The sequence below is a fragment of the Mixophyes fleayi genome, chromosome 6 (assembly GCF_038048845.1).
Source record: "Mixophyes fleayi isolate aMixFle1 chromosome 6, aMixFle1.hap1, whole genome shotgun sequence".
NCBI lineage: Eukaryota > Metazoa > Chordata > Amphibia > Anura > Limnodynastidae > Mixophyes > Mixophyes fleayi.
Window position 1 is genome coordinate 164,808,276 of NC_134407.1, and position 18,784 is coordinate 164,827,059.

General features: G+C 40.3%; 1 protein-coding gene across 2 annotated transcripts in view; it reads right to left on the reverse strand.

Annotated features, from left to right (window-relative positions):
* Positions 1-1,713: 1,713 nt before the first annotated feature.
* Positions 1,714-18,784, reverse strand: part of STAC2 (SH3 and cysteine rich domain 2) — a 30,386-nt gene continuing 13,315 nt past the window's right edge. Inside the window, exons 3-13 of one of the 2 annotated variants that reach the window (XM_075177059.1) lie at positions 14,720-15,023; positions 11,304-11,401; positions 10,994-11,075; positions 10,840-10,896; positions 9,396-9,511; positions 9,167-9,239; positions 9,002-9,051; positions 8,825-8,928; positions 6,785-6,836; positions 6,096-6,233; positions 1,714-4,261 (exon numbers count right to left, since the gene is read on the reverse strand). In XM_075177059.1, the coding sequence (XP_075033160.1) occupies positions 4,160-4,261; positions 6,096-6,233; positions 6,785-6,836; positions 8,825-8,928; positions 9,002-9,051; positions 9,167-9,239; positions 9,396-9,511; positions 10,840-10,896; positions 10,994-11,075; positions 11,304-11,401; positions 14,720-15,023 (1,176 nt within the window). In that variant the 3' untranslated portion in view covers positions 1,714-4,159. The remainder of the gene's footprint in view (positions 4,262-6,095; positions 6,234-6,784; positions 6,837-8,824; positions 8,929-9,001; positions 9,052-9,166; positions 9,240-9,395; positions 9,512-10,839; positions 10,897-10,993; positions 11,076-11,303; positions 11,402-14,719; positions 15,024-18,784) is intronic. The other variant, XM_075177060.1, reaches the window with a different exon arrangement.

Sequence of the window (18,784 nt, forward strand, 5' to 3'; positions counted from 1 at the left end):
CTTTGATTAATATGTAACACTGACATTTCTAGCACCGCATCCTTTTTGCAGGATGGAGTGATAGACTGTAGACTTTATATATACTGTTTGTACAGTATTCACTAAATATGAACATTTTAGTGAAAAATTAAAATTTGGAATCTTGTGATGTCACCTTCATATAAGCCTACTCCTTGCATGAACCTATTTTAAAGTAGCCATATTAATACAGCAATCATACAGTAAACACCACATACATTGACTCTCAAAAAGACATTTTCTTTTACCAGGCATGACCCTCATATAGAATCACTCCAATCGCTGTTATGGCAATCATTTTAATGTACAGAGAGCAAGAACGTGTGTCTCAGATACAAAATAACTTGAGATGAGCGAGGAAAAAGAGGGTAAATAACACTTTTAATGATAGTTTTAATAGGTTATTGCCCTAATTATGTCATTTATTGCTGCCTATGGGAGAATAATAATAGTGTATATATATATATATATATATATATATATATATATATATATATATATATATATATATAGATAAACCCTTAAGGCCATGCAACCTGCAACAGTGGTACACTTCTCTGCATGGTTAAGTAGAAGTAGTGCAGTGGCAAAGGAAAGCAATGGAAGAATAAAAGTGCCAGCACTGCTATACAATGCAGCAATGGCAGGATAGAATATGGCATTAAAAAGCATAACAGGCCCTAAGGACAAGACTAAGAAATGGAGCGGAATGAATGGAGGCAACAGAGCGGACTGAGAAAGGAGAGGAATCGGAGATAGACAGGAAAAAAAGACTGAAAATGAGGACATCAACGGAAGAGAGAGCGGGGAATGAGAAAAGCTAAAGTTAAAGGGGCCCATTTATTAACTAACAGTGTTTTGCCCCGTTAGCTATCATATGTCATCGCAACAATGACAGATATGTATTCACTCATAGGTTAGCAATGATGTTAGCAATTACATACAAGTTCTAAAAAGCTTTGATTTTTAGAACTTGGTACATGAGGCATCATCGCAGTCCCCATCAAAACTTTTGGGGACTGCATTTGCGTACAATGACAGTAGGACCACAGCAGATATATCTGCTGAAATACTATTTTATAAATAAAAATGTCACTTAATACTGCCATTTTCGGGGGGGAAATCAGCTCTTAGGAGCGTGGTAAATAGGCCCTAAAATGTTAAAGCAGGTAATAGTGTGATTCAGGTACATGAATGATAGAATAAAAAAAAAGAGTGGGAAGGGGAAAGAGGTGTGAAGTCAGCCGCGAGATAGGAAACAAAAATAGGGAGAAGATGAATTGAGATGGGAATTAGAGTGAGATAGGGGAACGGTGGAGACAAAATATGGGTGGGAGGGGGAGAACAGCCATGGAGTTTAATCAGTGATGTCATTGGTAGAGAGGTAGGGGAGGAGAGGTGAGTAAATAAGACAGAAGTATGAGGTGATTATGAGTGATAATGGAAAGGGTTTGATAGAAGTGAATGTGTGAATAAGCAGAGAGTAGCATTTTAGGCAATGGATGACAGGGCAACAAATGAAGTAAGGGAATGAGAAAGAGAAAGAATATGGAGGGAATATGATATACGTGAATGGTGTGGGACAGTTGGAGGAAAGGGGTGAATAGAGAATGAATGAGTGAGGGAGGAGTTACAGATGAGGGTAGGGAATGAGGTATGAATGAGAGAAAGAATAGGTGAAATCTGATTGGTGAATTAAGATAGAGAGGAGAGAAGGTTGGGAAGACAGTGACTGATGGAGCAAGCAATAGAGGACAAAAGTAAAAGGGGTCAGGGGTGAATAAACGTAATGAGAAAAAAGTAATAGAGTAGAATAAGACTGAATATCAGCTAAATCAAATACAAAATTTAAAACAATAAGGGAAATAAAAGATTCGGGTATAGTATAGGAGAAGAAAAGGAGGACAAAGGATAGTTGAAGGACACAGCAAAGAGAAAAATTGATAATTAGGTGAACGAGTGCAGGAGAATTGGAAAAGTATTTCAAGGGGAAGAAAAATGAATTATTCATCATCTGAATTGCTGACTGAGTAATAATAACGAATAAAGAGAATCAGGAAAAGCCTGGTTCTCTATAGGTTTGGTATGTCAGTTACAGTATTTCATACACTTGACTCACATTATCTTAATGACAACTTTCACAGATATATAAACACTGGAGTATATTTACACCCTTATTTGATCCCTTGTTTAGCGGTGAAAGGGTAATGATAAAGCTGCTGTAGGGTAGGACAGATATGGTAGAGGCAGAGCTCAGGACATAGAATAGCCTGAAGGCTGTATGTGTGGGAGGACGTACACTCAGATTTCTAAATATATATGTACATACAATGAGAGGATGAGCAGTGAGAAGAGAGAATGGGTGCTAGTGGGCACATTTCTATCTCTACTACTGAGCTATCCATGCACTCGTCTATTTTCTCTCTCAGGATGAACGCTATGCGCCGCTTGCTTTCTAAAAGACTATGCCATAATCGTTACCCTCCAAAAACATATGCCCTCTTTGCGTTCTAAAATTGTATCTTTGCTATCAGTAAGTGTCTGCACCCTATTCTCTCTTTAAGTAAGTTGTGCCTTGTTCCCTCTGTGCGTAACTGCACCCCTTACCCTGTCCTAGGGGCCTATTTATTAAACTTTTTTTTTCATTAAAATCCTATCATTTATAAGAATCATGTCAATTTATTAGTAAGGTATTGCAGCAGATATCAAATAGGTTTCTATGGGAACTGCTATTTTGTGCAATTTAACAAGTTCCAAAAATAAAAGATTTTCGGAACTTATGCCCGATAGCTAAAACAATCTAAAGATGGCATTAGCCATTGAATACTATGGGGAGAACATTGTGGTACCGGATCTTTGGGTCCTTCAACGCATCTTACCTGCTCTCCCCTCCGGTCACTATCACAAAGGTGGCCACTTTGCTATAGTGACCTTAGTGGACATAGCAATTAAGTGTTCGCAGGAACAGTAGTTTTTTGTGACTGATGTTCCGAAAGAAGAATTTTCATAAATAGTCACGATCTTTCATTTTTTATCATTGCGATAAGAAATTAAAATGATCGTGCTTAAAACACGGTGCTTGTTAAATATGCCCCCTACTCTCTAAAATGTTCACTCTAACAGCTATGCCCTGCTCTGTCTTTGAAAAGTAATACCATGCTCTCTCCGTAAATAGCTGCAGCTTCCTCTCTTGAAAAGCCTTAATTAGCTGTCGGTGTACATTGCTGCAGCCTACACTTGCTGCACTATGCTCTCATGTGCAAGAAAGCTTTCTTGTTTCTTCATGGCAGCTACACAGGCTTCTCTCCCCTTTTAATAAACAACTACTTCCCAAACTGTTCTGCTTTTTCTGTTTACAAGCTTTGGTATGCTATCAATCTCCATTTTTGAAATTAAAAAAACCTTCAACCCTTCTTGTAAATAGCACCCTGTGCTTTCTTCTCCTACTATTTATTAACTCTACTTGTTTTTTTCTATAGGTATTAGATCACAGGTTCAGTGAAAGACATGTAAAAATGAATATTTCATATCTGTTACATTAAAAATGCACACAGCATGTCATTAAAGAGATCCTTGCAACAATCCTTCTGTTGAGTCGGCACCTTGGGCTCCCTTTCCTCCTCATAGTCATGACACTTCTGTTAAAGAGGTATAGAAATGCTGATGTATTTACTCCTGCTAGAGATGAAGGGACCGATGGTGACTGTGACAATGACCCAAATCCTGAAGTGCTTTATCGCTGGGAGCGAAATATTGTCCTGCAGCAGGCTTACAGGGTTGGGTTAATTGGATGCTGATGACATCCTAGCCCTGGCATGAGGTCACTAAGTGGCTTTACCTGAAGAGGTGGCCCTGAGTGATGATGTCACAGACACCCGGTGGACATATTGCAAAATATGCATTTACATATTTGTAATTTTATATACAGAGTGGAAGAGACTTGATGCAGCATTTATAGGTTCTGCAATAAGATGTTACTGTCAGGATTCTTAGGTTGGGTTATCTCTGTATTACCACTCTGGTAATCGGAGCCTCCTGAATGTCTTATTGCTTATCACATGTAGCTCTGGAGTCTCTGAGCTCAGTCACTCAGTCACTCTCAGGGAGCAGTGTGCCTCTGTGCCAGGGCAAGTACAGCCCCTCAGATCTCAACCAGAAAGTCCTGTGGCACCAGGCCCCTCTTTTTTCCACTGGACACTTTAATTAAACCTTCAGACTCCACTTTTCCAACTCCCACACAGATCTATGGAAAAAGAAGAGAACAAAAATATACTGGTGGGAGAGAATTATACAGCTTACATATACCAGATAGCAAGAGGAGGATGCAGGAGAAGGAATTGAGGGTGGAAAGTGAGAAGATCTAGAGAAACAAGGGACATGGCTATCAGCAGTGATATCGGTAGATTTTCTTATGGGTTTTTACCATTCGGATGATCACCATTCTTCTGCAGAGTTCTTCTTTTATATTTTATAGCAAGACTTAGTAAACTTTAGAGATCGGTGCAAAATTATATTGTTCCAGCTTTTCAGATAGATACTGTAGGACAGTTAGGGGTCCATTGCCACATTTACCAAGCTGTGTAGGCACATTCCAATAACAGGAGTATTGGGGAAATGATTTTAGGCAGTGGCCAGGACTTGCAGTCCCATAATCATAATCTTAAGAAAATTGCATTAGTGTTACATTTATGTTAGTGTGACACTTGAAAAATAAATATGAGATCACTAGTCACTAGGCCCTGCTTTGTGGGAGTGGTTCCAATAATACTGACCCACCCACTAAGCTGTCTCTAGTTCTTTTCTAAATCCAAATCCATACCTTGGGAAACCTGCAGTGTTAAGAATAGGCAGTTTCAAAGTGAAATTAGGTAGTGGAGTCAAGATTTAAGTACTTTATTGGTATCCCATTGAGTATAGCAGAAATACTATCTGACCTATTGTCAAAGTGAAAGATAATTGCTGCTTTCCCTTGACCTGTGAGGAAAGGACATTATCAAGGTAATACCCTTTATAGTCTGCATTGCCCATGGCTATCCCCTTTTATAGTCGACATTGCCCATGGCTATCCATGGCCTAGTGTGCAATGGCAAAGGCTATCTATGGCTCTTGCCTTCATGGGGATGCTCCCAATCTGACAGGTTTTGGATAGAATTTTGCCTTAACTTCCTGCCAAAGTCAAATATTCTTTGTTATGCACTCCATAAGTTCCCCTTTGAAGCCATCCTGGTCTGTCAGTAAGGCTGGGTACACAGTATACAAAATTTCACCTGATGCAATATCCTTAACGATTTTACCAATGATTAAAGAAAAAGTCCCAATCAGTATACTGATTCATGTGTACACACTAAACACATTTTACACAATTTACCTTCAGATCTATGCTCTTCATCTGTCATAACCATCAGCTGAAAAGAATGTGACTCTGCACACTTTATAGAGATCTATGGACACCACTGGTCGTGAGTGCATACATGATATGATGTGCTTAGGAACAATAATTGTTCATTGTTGCAGTGTACACATTAATGTGATATCTGACTAAACATTCGCTTTTCATTTGATTGGCCCGATAATCATCTAAAAACACTGTAGTGTGTACCCAGCCTAATACCCTGTTGCCCAAAGTGTTCCTCTGGATATGATCCATGCGCTATGCCCCACTGCTATTGAAATGTGGTCATTCCATCATCACATGTTGTAGAAGTAGAAAGCTGATAAGAGTGTTGAACTGTGTCCAAGACAGTGAAATATGCTGTTTGGCAAAAAAAACATTTCTGGAACTGTATAATGATGTAGTGAAGGACTTTCCTTCACTCAACTGGTACAGTGTGTGTATAACCTGAGTCAGCTCCCAAATATAGCAAACTGATTTTCATAATTTGAAGTCATTTATAGGTCCCTGAGAATATCAGTGTTATACTTAGAAATTAAGAATAACCCAAAACTGGACCTGTTCCTGAAAATTGACTGGTTATAGTGGATCTTTGTTCCAGCTGAACACCTTTTAGAAGTATGTTCCTGCTTGTTTCCCCTTACTTCCACCACTGAAGAGCAGGGGGCTCATGACATATACTTACTTGTCCTTCTTTCAAGCTTAGCTGTCCCTGCTCTTTCACTCCCTGGAAAGCATTTGTGCTCCTCCACACCGTCTCTCCCAGCCGCACCCTCTGCACAAAGTTTGCAGGGAAGAAGCCAGTCCGGTCACCACATTTTCCCTGCAAGGAAATGAAATCATATGACTTCCAGTCCGTATGGCATGTCCTGCATACGCTACCACTAATATGACTGCGATAGACTTGCAGGATTTGTACAGTCTGATGCTTTCTCTCTTTAGCACTTTTCATCTTTCTTTTTATATTTCTCTCTTTACCAACACTTCTTTCATCTCTCAATGACCTCCCTCTGTGTTTATCACAGTGTGACCTCACCCATCTGCCCACACACAAAGGAGGGCATGGAAGCTGTGACAATGGCTTAAGTAGAGTGAGGCTGACAGCCAGGAGGATATTGTGGGTGGAGGGGTCATTCATGAATAATTACATGCTTACACATGTGTAGAAATGAAACACATATTGTTATTTCTCTATAATCTCTGCCCAAACTTATTGTTTCGCACCTCTCTATCAGTTATGTCTGATTAGTATTCCTGGCACTATACAAAGATCTAGAATCTAAGATTTGCCATTCTTCACTCTATTTTCACTTGTTTACCGCACCTCTCTCTCCTCACTATACCTGCTGAGACCATGAAATCTGGATTTCTCACCTTCCACCAATCCTCGTTTGAGTCATCCATCACCATAACTCTGTCACCGGGCCTGTGGGGGAAGGAGGAGGCGAACGGCAGACAAATTGAAGGAGGGAGGGATGGAGAGAAAGAGGATTTAGTGGAGATAGGAGAACAACAGAAAGACAGAGAGGAGAGTAGTAGGCAAACAAAGACATACAAAGGAATGTGGAAGAGCAAAAGTAAGTCATAAATAGAAGGAATATATGAAGAAAATGAGAGCATGGAATTGAGATAATGACCAAATAAACATAAATGGGGGCAAACATATAGATTATAAGGAGCTAGTGCAATCCATGTGTCTTTGTTCCACACCCCTTTTTTGTATAGTACTGCACAATATGTTGGTGATCAAAAAATAATGACCATTAATAATAATCAGAACATAAAGAGAATGAAAATGAAAACAGAGCGATACTTTGAAGGCAGAATGGTGCACAGGTGGTGAGTCACAAAGGTCAGATAGAAATAAGTAAACTAGATGGATTTGATACCCTAAGTAATATATTAAAATATTAATAGAAACAGATAGATACATTTAGAAAGGAGGGTGGTGGAGTGATGATATGTCATTATGACAGACAAAAATGCATGTACTCATTGTTCATATTAAATATGGGGTCAGGGGGCAATCTCAGTATGTAAAGATCTATCAAATCAAAAGAACATAGATTAGAAAGAGAAAGGCACAGATTTGCCTACACCAACTAGTCAGAAATGTTTCATGTCTAACTCACACTAAAGTGCTCAAAGAAAATTGCTAGCTAGTTGCTATATGTTACTGCACATTTCTTAGTAAACACTCTACATAATCTACATATATAACAAAAATTAAAATACTGTATAATGCCACTTTATACAATACATAAATGCTCACGTTTAAACAACACAAAATGAATAATTACAGCATTCATGTTGAATGTGCTAACATTATTTGAAAGTGAAAATTATTAGTCTAACTCATTGTAGTAACTCATTGTGAATCTGATATCAATTTGTTTTCCGCTCTGTAAAACTGTTTTTACAGTGTAAAACTTATATATCCAAGATGGATCAAAATGGTTTATTCATCTCTGGCGAATACAAAGCTGCTTGGTACAATTCTGGCTGTTTTTGTCTTGCAGAATTAGGGCTGATAGGTTAGGTAAGACATCAGCTAATGTCTTGCTTACATGATGGCCCCAGGTACTTTAAGGTGAACATCCAATAACTGTTTCAGACTTAGCTATTTTTATTAGGTATGGAGACTACTAACTTAAAACATATGAGAAAGAGGTTGTTATGCGTGGGTTGGTAGTTGGGCATTTGGATTGCACAGGTTATATACTGTCTGTACGCATAACTAAGTAGCAAGAGGTGTAAGTTGTGGCACTGGGCATTATCATTATTATTATTATTATTATTATTATCATTTATTTGTTAGGCGCCACAAGGTATCCGCAGCGCCGCACACAGTACTAACAGTAGACTATACAGGGTGAAACCATACAGAACAATGAACAAAAAGTACCAATACTTCAGAAACTCCGGCCAGTCATCTGCAGTAAAGACGGAGCGGAAGAACAGGTATGGAGACAGGAGGGGAGGGGGCCCTGCTCATACGAGCTTACATCATTTATTTACTTATATAGCACCACTAATTCCGCAGTGCTGTCTCACTCACATCATTCCCTGCCCAAATAAAGCTTACAGTCTAAATTCCCTAATACACACACATACGGGTCAATTAACCTATTAGTATGTTTTGGATTGTGGGAAGAAACCAGCGTGCTCGGTGGAAACCCACACAAACACAGGGAGAACATACAAATTCCACACAGATAAGGCCATGGTGGGAAACGTGTAACCCCAGTACTGTAAGGCAGAAGTGCTAACCACCAAGCCACCGTGCTGCCCAATGGTAAACATATGACTATTAGAAAGACATCTTGATGCATGGTCGTGAATAGAACATGGTAGACATGATGAGCATGCAGCAGTTAAATTGCCCATTAAAGGGACACATTGGCTGGTACTCACTGCAGTGGAAGATCATTGATCTCTTGAGGCAGGAACTTATATAGAGCCACATAACAGTACATAGGAGAGATTTCTTTCCTAGTCCTGCTGCCTGACAATGAGCTCTGTGTACACAGGGACATACATGTTAGTTTCAGGAATGCAAAATATTCAAACCCCCACCTGTCAATCACTCACCGAAACACTATGCGAGTCTTCACTTATGGCAGCCTCTTCTGCAGGGAACACTGAGAGTGAGAGGGAAATTGATAGATAAGACCAGAGTGAAGAACAATAGAGGAGAGAGATGAAGGGGCAGGATAAGAACAGTGGGATGGATAGAGGAGGCGGTGGAGCTCTCACCTGGGTGGCTTGGACTGTCCTCACTGCTTTGGATGCTGCCCTCTGGGTCATCTGTTCTCTCCTCCTTCTCACTCTGCAAGCAACACAAACATGTATGGTGCACTGATACTGACAAAAGCCCTGATCAGCATCAGGCTGCAGGTACAACTATGATTATTAAGTATGTGCCTTTCACAAGTCCCAATCATCTCTGCTAGGGACATATGCAATTGCTTTACCTCTCACTTACCAGGCTGCGGGTAGGGGACTCTGACACGCTGCTACATGTGGAACGATTTAAATGAGCCAGAGAGGTTCCATAGCGCAATGTCTCATACACAGGATCGACCTTACCTCTAGGAACAGCTATTAAGAAAGGGAGGCAGGTGAGAGAGGAAACTGATGAGCAACAGAGAAAAATAGACTTTAACAAAAGTGAGAAATCTGTACGCAGAGAAAATAACAAATACAGAGATATAACAGACAATGCAAGAAACACCATTCAGATAATATCACACTCATTCCTTGCAAGTAGATGGATTTTAAAGTCTGAAAAGGTGTCCAGACAATTTGTCCTGGAATTGCAGACAACATGGTTTAAAGTTGGGTACACACTACAGGGTTTTCAGGCAATTATCGGGCCAATCACATGATAAACGCAAATAATATCGCATTAGCGTGTATGCTGCAGCGATGAACGATTATCGCTACAATGCACATCGTATCATTTCTTTTGATTTCTAAACAAAGCTAAAAATCTCATTCAACGATGGAACGATGTCGTTCCAATTCTGCAGTGTGTATACACTCACGCCCAGCAGTGTCCATAGAGCTCTATGGAGTGTGCAGAGTCAGAAGCTTTTCAACTGATGGCTATGGCAGATTAATAGCTCAGATCTGAAGGTAAATCGTATAAAACGTGTTTAGTGTGTACACATGAATCAGCATGCTGATCAGGACTCTCTTTTTTTTGTTAATCATTGGTAAAATCATTTACGATATCTCATTGGGAGAAATTTTCTCTAGTATGTACCCAGCCTCAGATTAGAACCAAAACATTTCTACTAGCCAAGGAAGGCTTTCCCTTTCTCACATGAAAAATACCCATATTAAATAATAAACATGTTTAATTACAAAATCGACTTACACAAAAACTGAATTAATGCTGTGAGCAATCACTGAAATTTATTAATGAAGGATACAGGCCTTTGTGAAAATAAATGTATTGCAGGTTAACTCTAAAGCCGAGTTTCTCAACTTTGGTCCTTAAGATCATGGACAGGTGAATTAGCCTATCTCAGTCTTTCAATAATAATTACCCCATTTGTTGGGATGTGGGAAGTTCTTCAAAATGTAACTTGGGGGTTCTTGAAGACTGGATCTGAGAAACCTGTTCTGGACTAGCTACTTAGTGGTTTTCTAACAAGCTTAGACAAGTAAACCTGCTATGCAAAAGTCCCATCTTTGTTTGACCAGACACACAGTTGCAATGGAATGGAAGAGTTGACACCTAAAAATAACAACTGATAGAAAAACAAACAGCCATCGTCTTGTGACCTCCTTCACGCTCTCAAGATCCATCACTGGATAAAGCAAAATCCTGCAGCACTTTCTATATTTTATCTCAGTTTTTCTACGAAAGTAACCTTTCATGGTCATACAGCAATTTTCTGCTCGAACAAAAACAATTTCACCTGTTATTTTAGAAAATGACGGTGGACCTATTGCAGGTGAATTGTTGGTGGAGCTTCCTGCAAAAAAAAAAAAATATCTTTCAAATATATACACAGGAGCCTAAGACAGAGACAAGGTTTTCACAATACCCAACGATGATCTTTTATCTCTTACCAGGTACTGGGGACTCCTTGGGGCTGGAATGAGGCTCATGGACTAGAAGTGGAGAACTGAAATTACGTCGAAAAGATGTGGACTATAAATACAAAAATAAAGGCAATTGATCAGCAGTGGCAGATAGAAGAGGGCGAATGAATCACAGTAAGAGGTTTGGTTAGAGCAGTGTGTGGTGGGAACTATTTAAACGGTCAACTGAGGCATAAAAAGTTATAGGTAGGGAGAAAGATAACTAGACAGACAGAGCATCATACAATATATGCAGAGTGTCAGAGAAGATCATTCTTTGAACATGACAATGTCTTACCATCTTCCCCAGACACTGTTGGTGCGATACTTCCTCTGAGCACCACAGATGGACCCCAATCTTACACATCTTACAGCGCAAACCCTGCTTGGAGTTACCTAGACATGGGGGAAATGAGGATTACGGACATAAGTAGTGATCTGGATAATAGAGAAATTAGGTAGTTAAATTGATAAGACAGACCAATATTAGCACTGGTTATTAAATGATTTTAAACATTTACTTAATAAAAGACCGTAGGACATTTGTGTCTGTCCCTAATATTATTACACTACGACATATTATTGTATATAAGTGTATCACCTCTCATGAGAATTCAACTCTTCATTCAACACACCTGTTCTATCTCATCTCCCCCTACAATACACTTCCCTCCTGGGTATTGTAGAGGATTTATTTGGCAAATCAGTAGATGATGCTTTGCTTAGATTTGGGAAAAAAAAGTAACTCTGAAACCAGCAAAGCTCCAATATCTGAGAACTGCCGTTTTGAAGCTCTGGAGTCACGTAAAGGCTCTGAGTAGATACACTTTAGTAGATTGTCTTTGACGCGCCTCAGTTGCTGAAGCTTGAAATCACTGAATAGAAATTATTGTTCAATATGAAGCAAGTTGCTACACTTGGATTTGTTGTGACAGAATCCTGTGAATCCTAAAAATATAATTAAAGAAGCAGTGTGGGATTTTAGCAGTGATGGCATCAGTGTGTATTCTCTGGACATGTGACCCTGCTGCCCAGCCACTAAGGTGAGCCCCTGCAATTCAATCACTGATCCAATTATTGTTGGCTGCCATAGACACCTGAGAAAACAGCCTGAACTGGGACTATTATTTCTGGTTTTTATACATTTAATTCCCATTTCTTCACAACTCTGTCTGCCCCTGACATTTTCTTCTGCCGGGCTGTATTGCCTAACAACATTTATGGCCTCTCCCCTCTGATAGCTTGTCACTGAGGTGACAGATGTGCCATTTGAAACCCTAGACAAAATATTACACCTGTGTTGGTTTATAAAGTGTGATAGCCTAGCTAAGCTCAGATACATAACTGTCACAGACGACTGAGAGACAAGTATAAGAAATGGCCATTAGTTTTTACCACATAGGACCTCTTTAATGAAGTCCAAACCTCGGTGCACTGTGCACCGAGGTTTGTAGGGAGTTGGAAAACTGTACAGAAGTACGATCTCCTACCACTTTAGAAGCCCCCCCTTTTATTAAATAAAACTGGAGTTCCTCTGCTACAATAGTGCTCACTTTAGCCTCACGTAAACTTAAATGAATTATGAGAGTGACATCAGCACGAAATTGATTACATGTGTCAATTTGGTGTGTTTGAAGTGAACCTTTTTTTTTTTTGTTTACATTGGGCAGAATGTGAATGCAAAAATACTCTCCTCCACCAAGTTGCTATTGGACAGTGTGTAATACAGCCCATTATTACTATAGGATAAGACCCAATCACTAGAAGCTTAGAGATAATGCAAAAATAAAGTTTCTTTACAGAGTGGAAATGTCTGTGTGTCTTTCTGCACAGCAAGGAACACTTCTAAAAATGTGACCTCTATATTCTTTTATCTCATTTCAATAATGACATTTTGTTTTTGCATTGTTCAACAGCACTAGATGCACCTGTAGTTAGCAGGGAACACCTTCATTCTGTCCAACTCCCCTACAGGCTAGTGCAAACTCCTGTTCATCTTCCTCCATGCTATGGCAAAAATCTAAGTGCACCTACGCAATTTAAGCCAGACAAAGAGTATTTAACACTGCACTATGTCATTTTGCGCTCTTTATTTAAGGCCCATCATATTTGTAAATTTTTTGCATTATGATCGCTGTCTGCAATCTTTTATAACCAAGTGTCAATGTATAATTGTTTTTGGACCTCATAAGTGGTGGTTCAAAATACAATGTATTGCATATGTGACCATCAAGGATCCCCAAAAATTATTGGGGCACCCACCCACATGTTGCACACCTAAGGCTTAGGGGAGTTATGAGGAAGGAATGACACAACAATTAAATTAGGAACAACACTTTTTTTTAGATTTACCCTTTGTTTTGTATGTGATGGATTACCATATGAATAAACAAGTGAACGACAGAGTTCCCGGCAAGATGTTGTAGCTGAAATCTTTTAAAACATGTTCTTGTTGTTAAAGCGAGCCGGCGTCATGGTAGCACAGTGGTCAGCATTGCTGCCTCAATGTGCTGGGTCCATGGATTTGGCTCAGCCAGGGCACTCTCAGTTTCCTCCTGTACCCCAAAGACATGTTGGTAGACTAATTTACAAAATTAACCCTAGTGTGTGTGTGTAAGGAATATGGATTTATCATCATCATCATCATCACCATAGTGTATCTAAAGACGCTTCAGATTCTGTAGCGTTGTACAGTCATCTTGTAGATAGCAGCAGCTATTTATATAGCGCCACTAATTCCACAGCGCTGTACAGAGAACTCACTCACATCACTATGACAAACATGAGTACAGTAAGTTTTATGACAACTACAGATCATAAAAGTGACATGACTACAATTATGCTTAACAACGTCTCCATGGATGGTCTCAAGCTAGCATTTATAGCATGAAGTAACGGAGCCTTCAGCTTAATACATGACGATGTCATATGAGGATGACAGACAGGAGACATGAGAGGACCTTGCCCGTGAGAGCTTACAATGTAGAGGATTGTAAGCTCCACTGGGGAAGGGACTGATGTGAGTGATTAAAATATTCTCTGCAAAGCACTGCAAAATATGTAGGTGCTATATAAATAACAGTTAATAAACAAAGTGTATTTGCCATCTGCATTCAATAGAGGTTTCCTTTTTATGGACTGTATCTCATGTCTTAGTGATGCCAGTTGGTCCTAGTGAAATAATTGGCTGAATATTGGTTTATCCCATAAAAGGTTGCCTCCATTCCCGTAAGAGGATCACTTTAATAATAAATCTGCATCAAGCAGAGTGGCAGCACATGGGAGCATTCTGGATATATCACTCATATTAATAATGAGAATTTCTGCTACATTAAAATCTAGCTCTGGAATACATGTACATCCTGGGAAACTGGGCTATCTCTCACAAAAAAACAACTTGCACATATGTAATACATCTTTTTTTAATGACATTAAAGATGTTTGTAGTGCAGCCATTCTTGTCTCGGAAGTCTCCTATGTTGCGTTGTATTGATTCTTATGCATTGTCGTGTATGCTGCCCACATGGACAGCGATGAAATACGCAACATGGAAGTGACTGCAAGAAATGATGTCTGTATAATGTTCTCACAGACGCCACTTCGGTGTGAGTTTTATCGCTGTAAGTGTGGGCAGTGTGTACAGCATGACAGAGATCAATAGACACTAGACCTTTAATGTATCATTTACAACTTTGGCAGAGGTTTGGCACTCACCAACAATGATGTGGTGGCATAGGTGGCAGGGGCACTGCTTCTTGAAGACATGGTCATGGAAACTGTGAGTACGGACCGGCTGCAGTAGAGACAGGGGCTTGTGATTGTGATGAGGGGACTGGTCAGCTTGTGAGGCAGGCTCGGTTGGGAGAGGTGGGGGAGAAGGAGGTGGAGGTGGCACTGGTGGGCTGAGGAGGACATCAGAGGGAATCTTCGCTTCATTGTTAGGCTTCTGGAAGAAATTCTCAACACTTTTACTCCGAAGAATGGTCTTTAAAGAGATAGAACGTCGAAAGCGCTGCAGCTGAAGAAGAAAGGGAGGATTTTTGTGAGATTAGAGAACACCAAGTAAAAGGAATAATATGTGGAGTGACAGGAAAAGCAAAGAAGAGCAGAATGCTATTTTGATGAAAAGAGACAGAAAGAAAAAGAGAAACTCATTAGACAATTCCCCCAATTCAGTTTGGTATTGTGAGACAATGTAACATTGGATTTCAGCCTCTCCGTGTGGGTCACAGAGCATTCAGGACAAGAAAATATTCAGATGAGAAGTGACAGGCCCCGCAGACTGGTGACATGCTACAGAGTGGGTAAGGGGATCATGGCCAATACCCGGGGCAAAATGGTGGTAGAAAAGCACCCATATTGGAAATGAATTAAAAAAATAGAGATGGTGAACAAGGAAAGGAAGCTGAAAATAGGACAGAATAAAGAGAAAAAGTAGTAGATGACAGTGGGGAGTGAAATGTATAAACAGTGGACAAAGGGAGGTGAACAACTGAGGGATACAGGAAGGAAAGTGCACTAATATATGATGAAACCAATGACACATGCAAGAGGAAAAATACAGAAACATAGAGATGTATTTCATATTAGTATTATTAGTACAATTCTAGTGCAAAATTCCAATCGCTTGTGTGTAATAAATGGTGCAAAATCTGGTTGTTAAAATGCTTAATGGCTGATAACCTTTCCGTACATTATACTCTCACCGTTTTAACCATAACCATAATAAAAACACGGACAACTTAAATGTGGGGAAAGTAACACGGGATTATTGTCAGGTATGGAGGTGGAAAAAGAGAGCAGTCCGAGTCGACATCCGCCAGGCCAACCAGGATGCCCCAAGCCTTCCATGGGACATCCGCGAATGGGGGACAACCACACACCCCAAGACGCACATATCTACCTCAACGAGGCCACCGCCCCGGGCACTACAGAACCCTCCCCTTTTCTAGTCTAACGGAAGCAACCACAAGTCAACCCGGTCGGGAAGTACTTGGACCGAGACTTGTGGTTGCTTCCGTTTAACCCACCATTTGAAAACAGGTGGGTTAAGCGTGCCCCATACCATCATGTGCCCTTACCACTGGCTGTCGACTGTACTGCGATTTCCGGCCACTGCTACTGCAAGATAACCACCACCACCAAACTGTACCGGTACTGGATCATACTGCAAATGACCATCTTTGTCGTTCCATAGGGAGGGAGGGTGGGCAACGTCCAGCAGCATAAGAGACTGATTCTTCTCCGCCCATTCCTGATATAACCTCCATAACTCCTCCCCATGACTCATCTGGACGTCATGAGCAGACAACACAAATTAACCCCCAGAGTACCAATACAGTCCAATACAGCCTTAGCTTTTGATATCCCTCGAGCTTAGATACAGCCCTCTGTTCTTATTACTAATATTAGTTAAATGGGCAAATTTGCACTAAAAGCATAGTAACCAATCAGAAAACAGTTTTTATCTGCAGGTTAGTCAATGGACCAAAGTTATGAAGTGCACTGGATGCTAAAAACCTTTTGCATTGTTGCACATATCAATGCCCACAACCTACTCTACACTTTCAGAAGACACCTCCGCAAGTAAGAAATATGTCTAGTGGAGAGGTGAAAAAATCTGAAGAGACTGACTGCAAAACTGGTAACATCACATCAAAAGTCCAGCCTCCTATGCGAATAAACTGTTTTTCTCCTACAATACAGCTTAGATTAGCCTAATTTATGGCTTAAATAAACCATGAGAGTGAAGGAACAATGTGAGTCTTCTTATTACATGTGGCACTTTGGTGAACGAATATATTTTTTTTCCATTTTCTCTGGAAGGTGCTGTTGAATATGGTGTCACTATACAAATAAACTATAACGATAAATAAAAGTGCATATATATATGCAACATGCCCCTGCAAGGTGCAAAATATATCCTATTAAACCATAAGATAACCTTGATCTCCGGCAGCTTAAGGACTTCTGCATAGTGGAAAGAGCTGTGGTCCCTTTTGCACAGCAAGAAATTCCCCTATAAATGCACCTCCTCCATTCCGTTATCTCATTAGACTAATCTCACTACTCAAAATGAAATCGTCTTTGCACTTCCTAGAAACATTGTGCTTAGCAAGGAACTAACTTACCTCACCCAACTCCTCCCATTACAACTGCAAACTTGTTCAACTCTACAAACGCTACAATCTAGCCAGTGATGGAACTATCCCTGCATGGAGTGCAGCTACTACAGTGCTTGGAGCTGGTGGAAGCATGGCCATGCTGAAACATCCTAGCGATAGTCCCATCAGCTCTTCTGTGCATAAGCATAAGCTGGTGCATTCGAACTACAGCCCGAAAAGGGGTTTGTGCATCCTCAGAAAAACAGAACAGTGGTCTTGGGATGGTGGGCAGGCATCTGTGATCCCTGCCCCATATTTTCCTATTGGGTCCAGCAATACTGTATTCTGCCCTTGCATTTTGCTCTGTAAACTATAATTATGGGCTTAGTAAAATCTAGGCACATTTATGGAAACTGAGGCACAATACACCACCAAAGAGGATTTTGCACCTTGCACGAATTTGCACTTGACAATGAGGCCCTCTGACAGTACATTCCGAAATAAGCTCAATGTACTCATCCGAAAAGTGGAAGTAGAATTAGAGGCGTACACTCATTAAAACGGCTCTACTGTTTGTCATTGTTGAAAAGAACACCCCCTTATCAGGCCAACCTCCCTTCCCCCCTCCGCCCCCACCACCACCTTCAATGGTTCTGACTCTAGATGCTGGGTCCATGCCAAGTGTGACCTCAGACTGACTGGTCATTTATATATGAAATGCTGATCACGCTATTATGATGACACAGGGAGGACAGGTGACTTTAGAACAAGGTGATTTAAATGACATGGTTGTATGTCATTTCAGAGTTTTTGGAAAATGGTTTAAGAGAAGCATTTTACAGAGACATTCATAGAAAATAAAATCCCACATATGAGCTGCTTCAGTAGAATATAGCACAGCCTGTGGTTCCCTGAGAACTACAAGTACCAGAAGTCCTAGAGGCTTGCAGAGCATGCTCAGTCTTGTAATTGCAAAACAGCAGAAGAGTCACAGGTTGCCACAATGAATCAATACAATGGCACTTTTGGCATAAGTATAAGGAAAGAAGGTCACTAATAAAGTGTGCCCACCTGACAAATGGTCAGTACAGACACTCTGGCAATGCAGACATGGCACAGGGTGGGTAAGAAGCAGAGTGTAAACAGCGTATGTTTCTCCACTTGAGTGCCTTTTTACCTTCCATCTCTATAGGGGGCTTCTGTGTATGACAGAGCGTGGGCTCTGTCTGTGTAATTACATATCACAGTGTGTGCTAATTAGCATTTTTCTAATGGTCCTCATGTACAACGTGCAATTACTTTGACACAACCCTGCAAAGTATTGCTCAGCCTTGACTCAAGCTCACAGGTGCTGAGGTAAGTCATATCTCACAATCAAAGGTTATTTTTAATTTTCTACCGTGATGTATAACATCTTTTTTCCAGCGGTTCTACAATGTTCTATTGGACATATGCCATATAGTGTGGATTTCCATGAAAGCAGTTAAAAATAGCCACATTTACCCACATATTTTCGATCAGGCTTGGGTAGAACATGGCTATCTAGCTATTGTGGAACTACCATCCCCAAGATGTTCTCTCAGCCAGGGGCTAACAGGACATGTTAGGAGATGTAGTTCCAGAATAGTTGTAGAGTGAGAAGCTGTTCCTATGCTTTATATACAACATTCCTGTC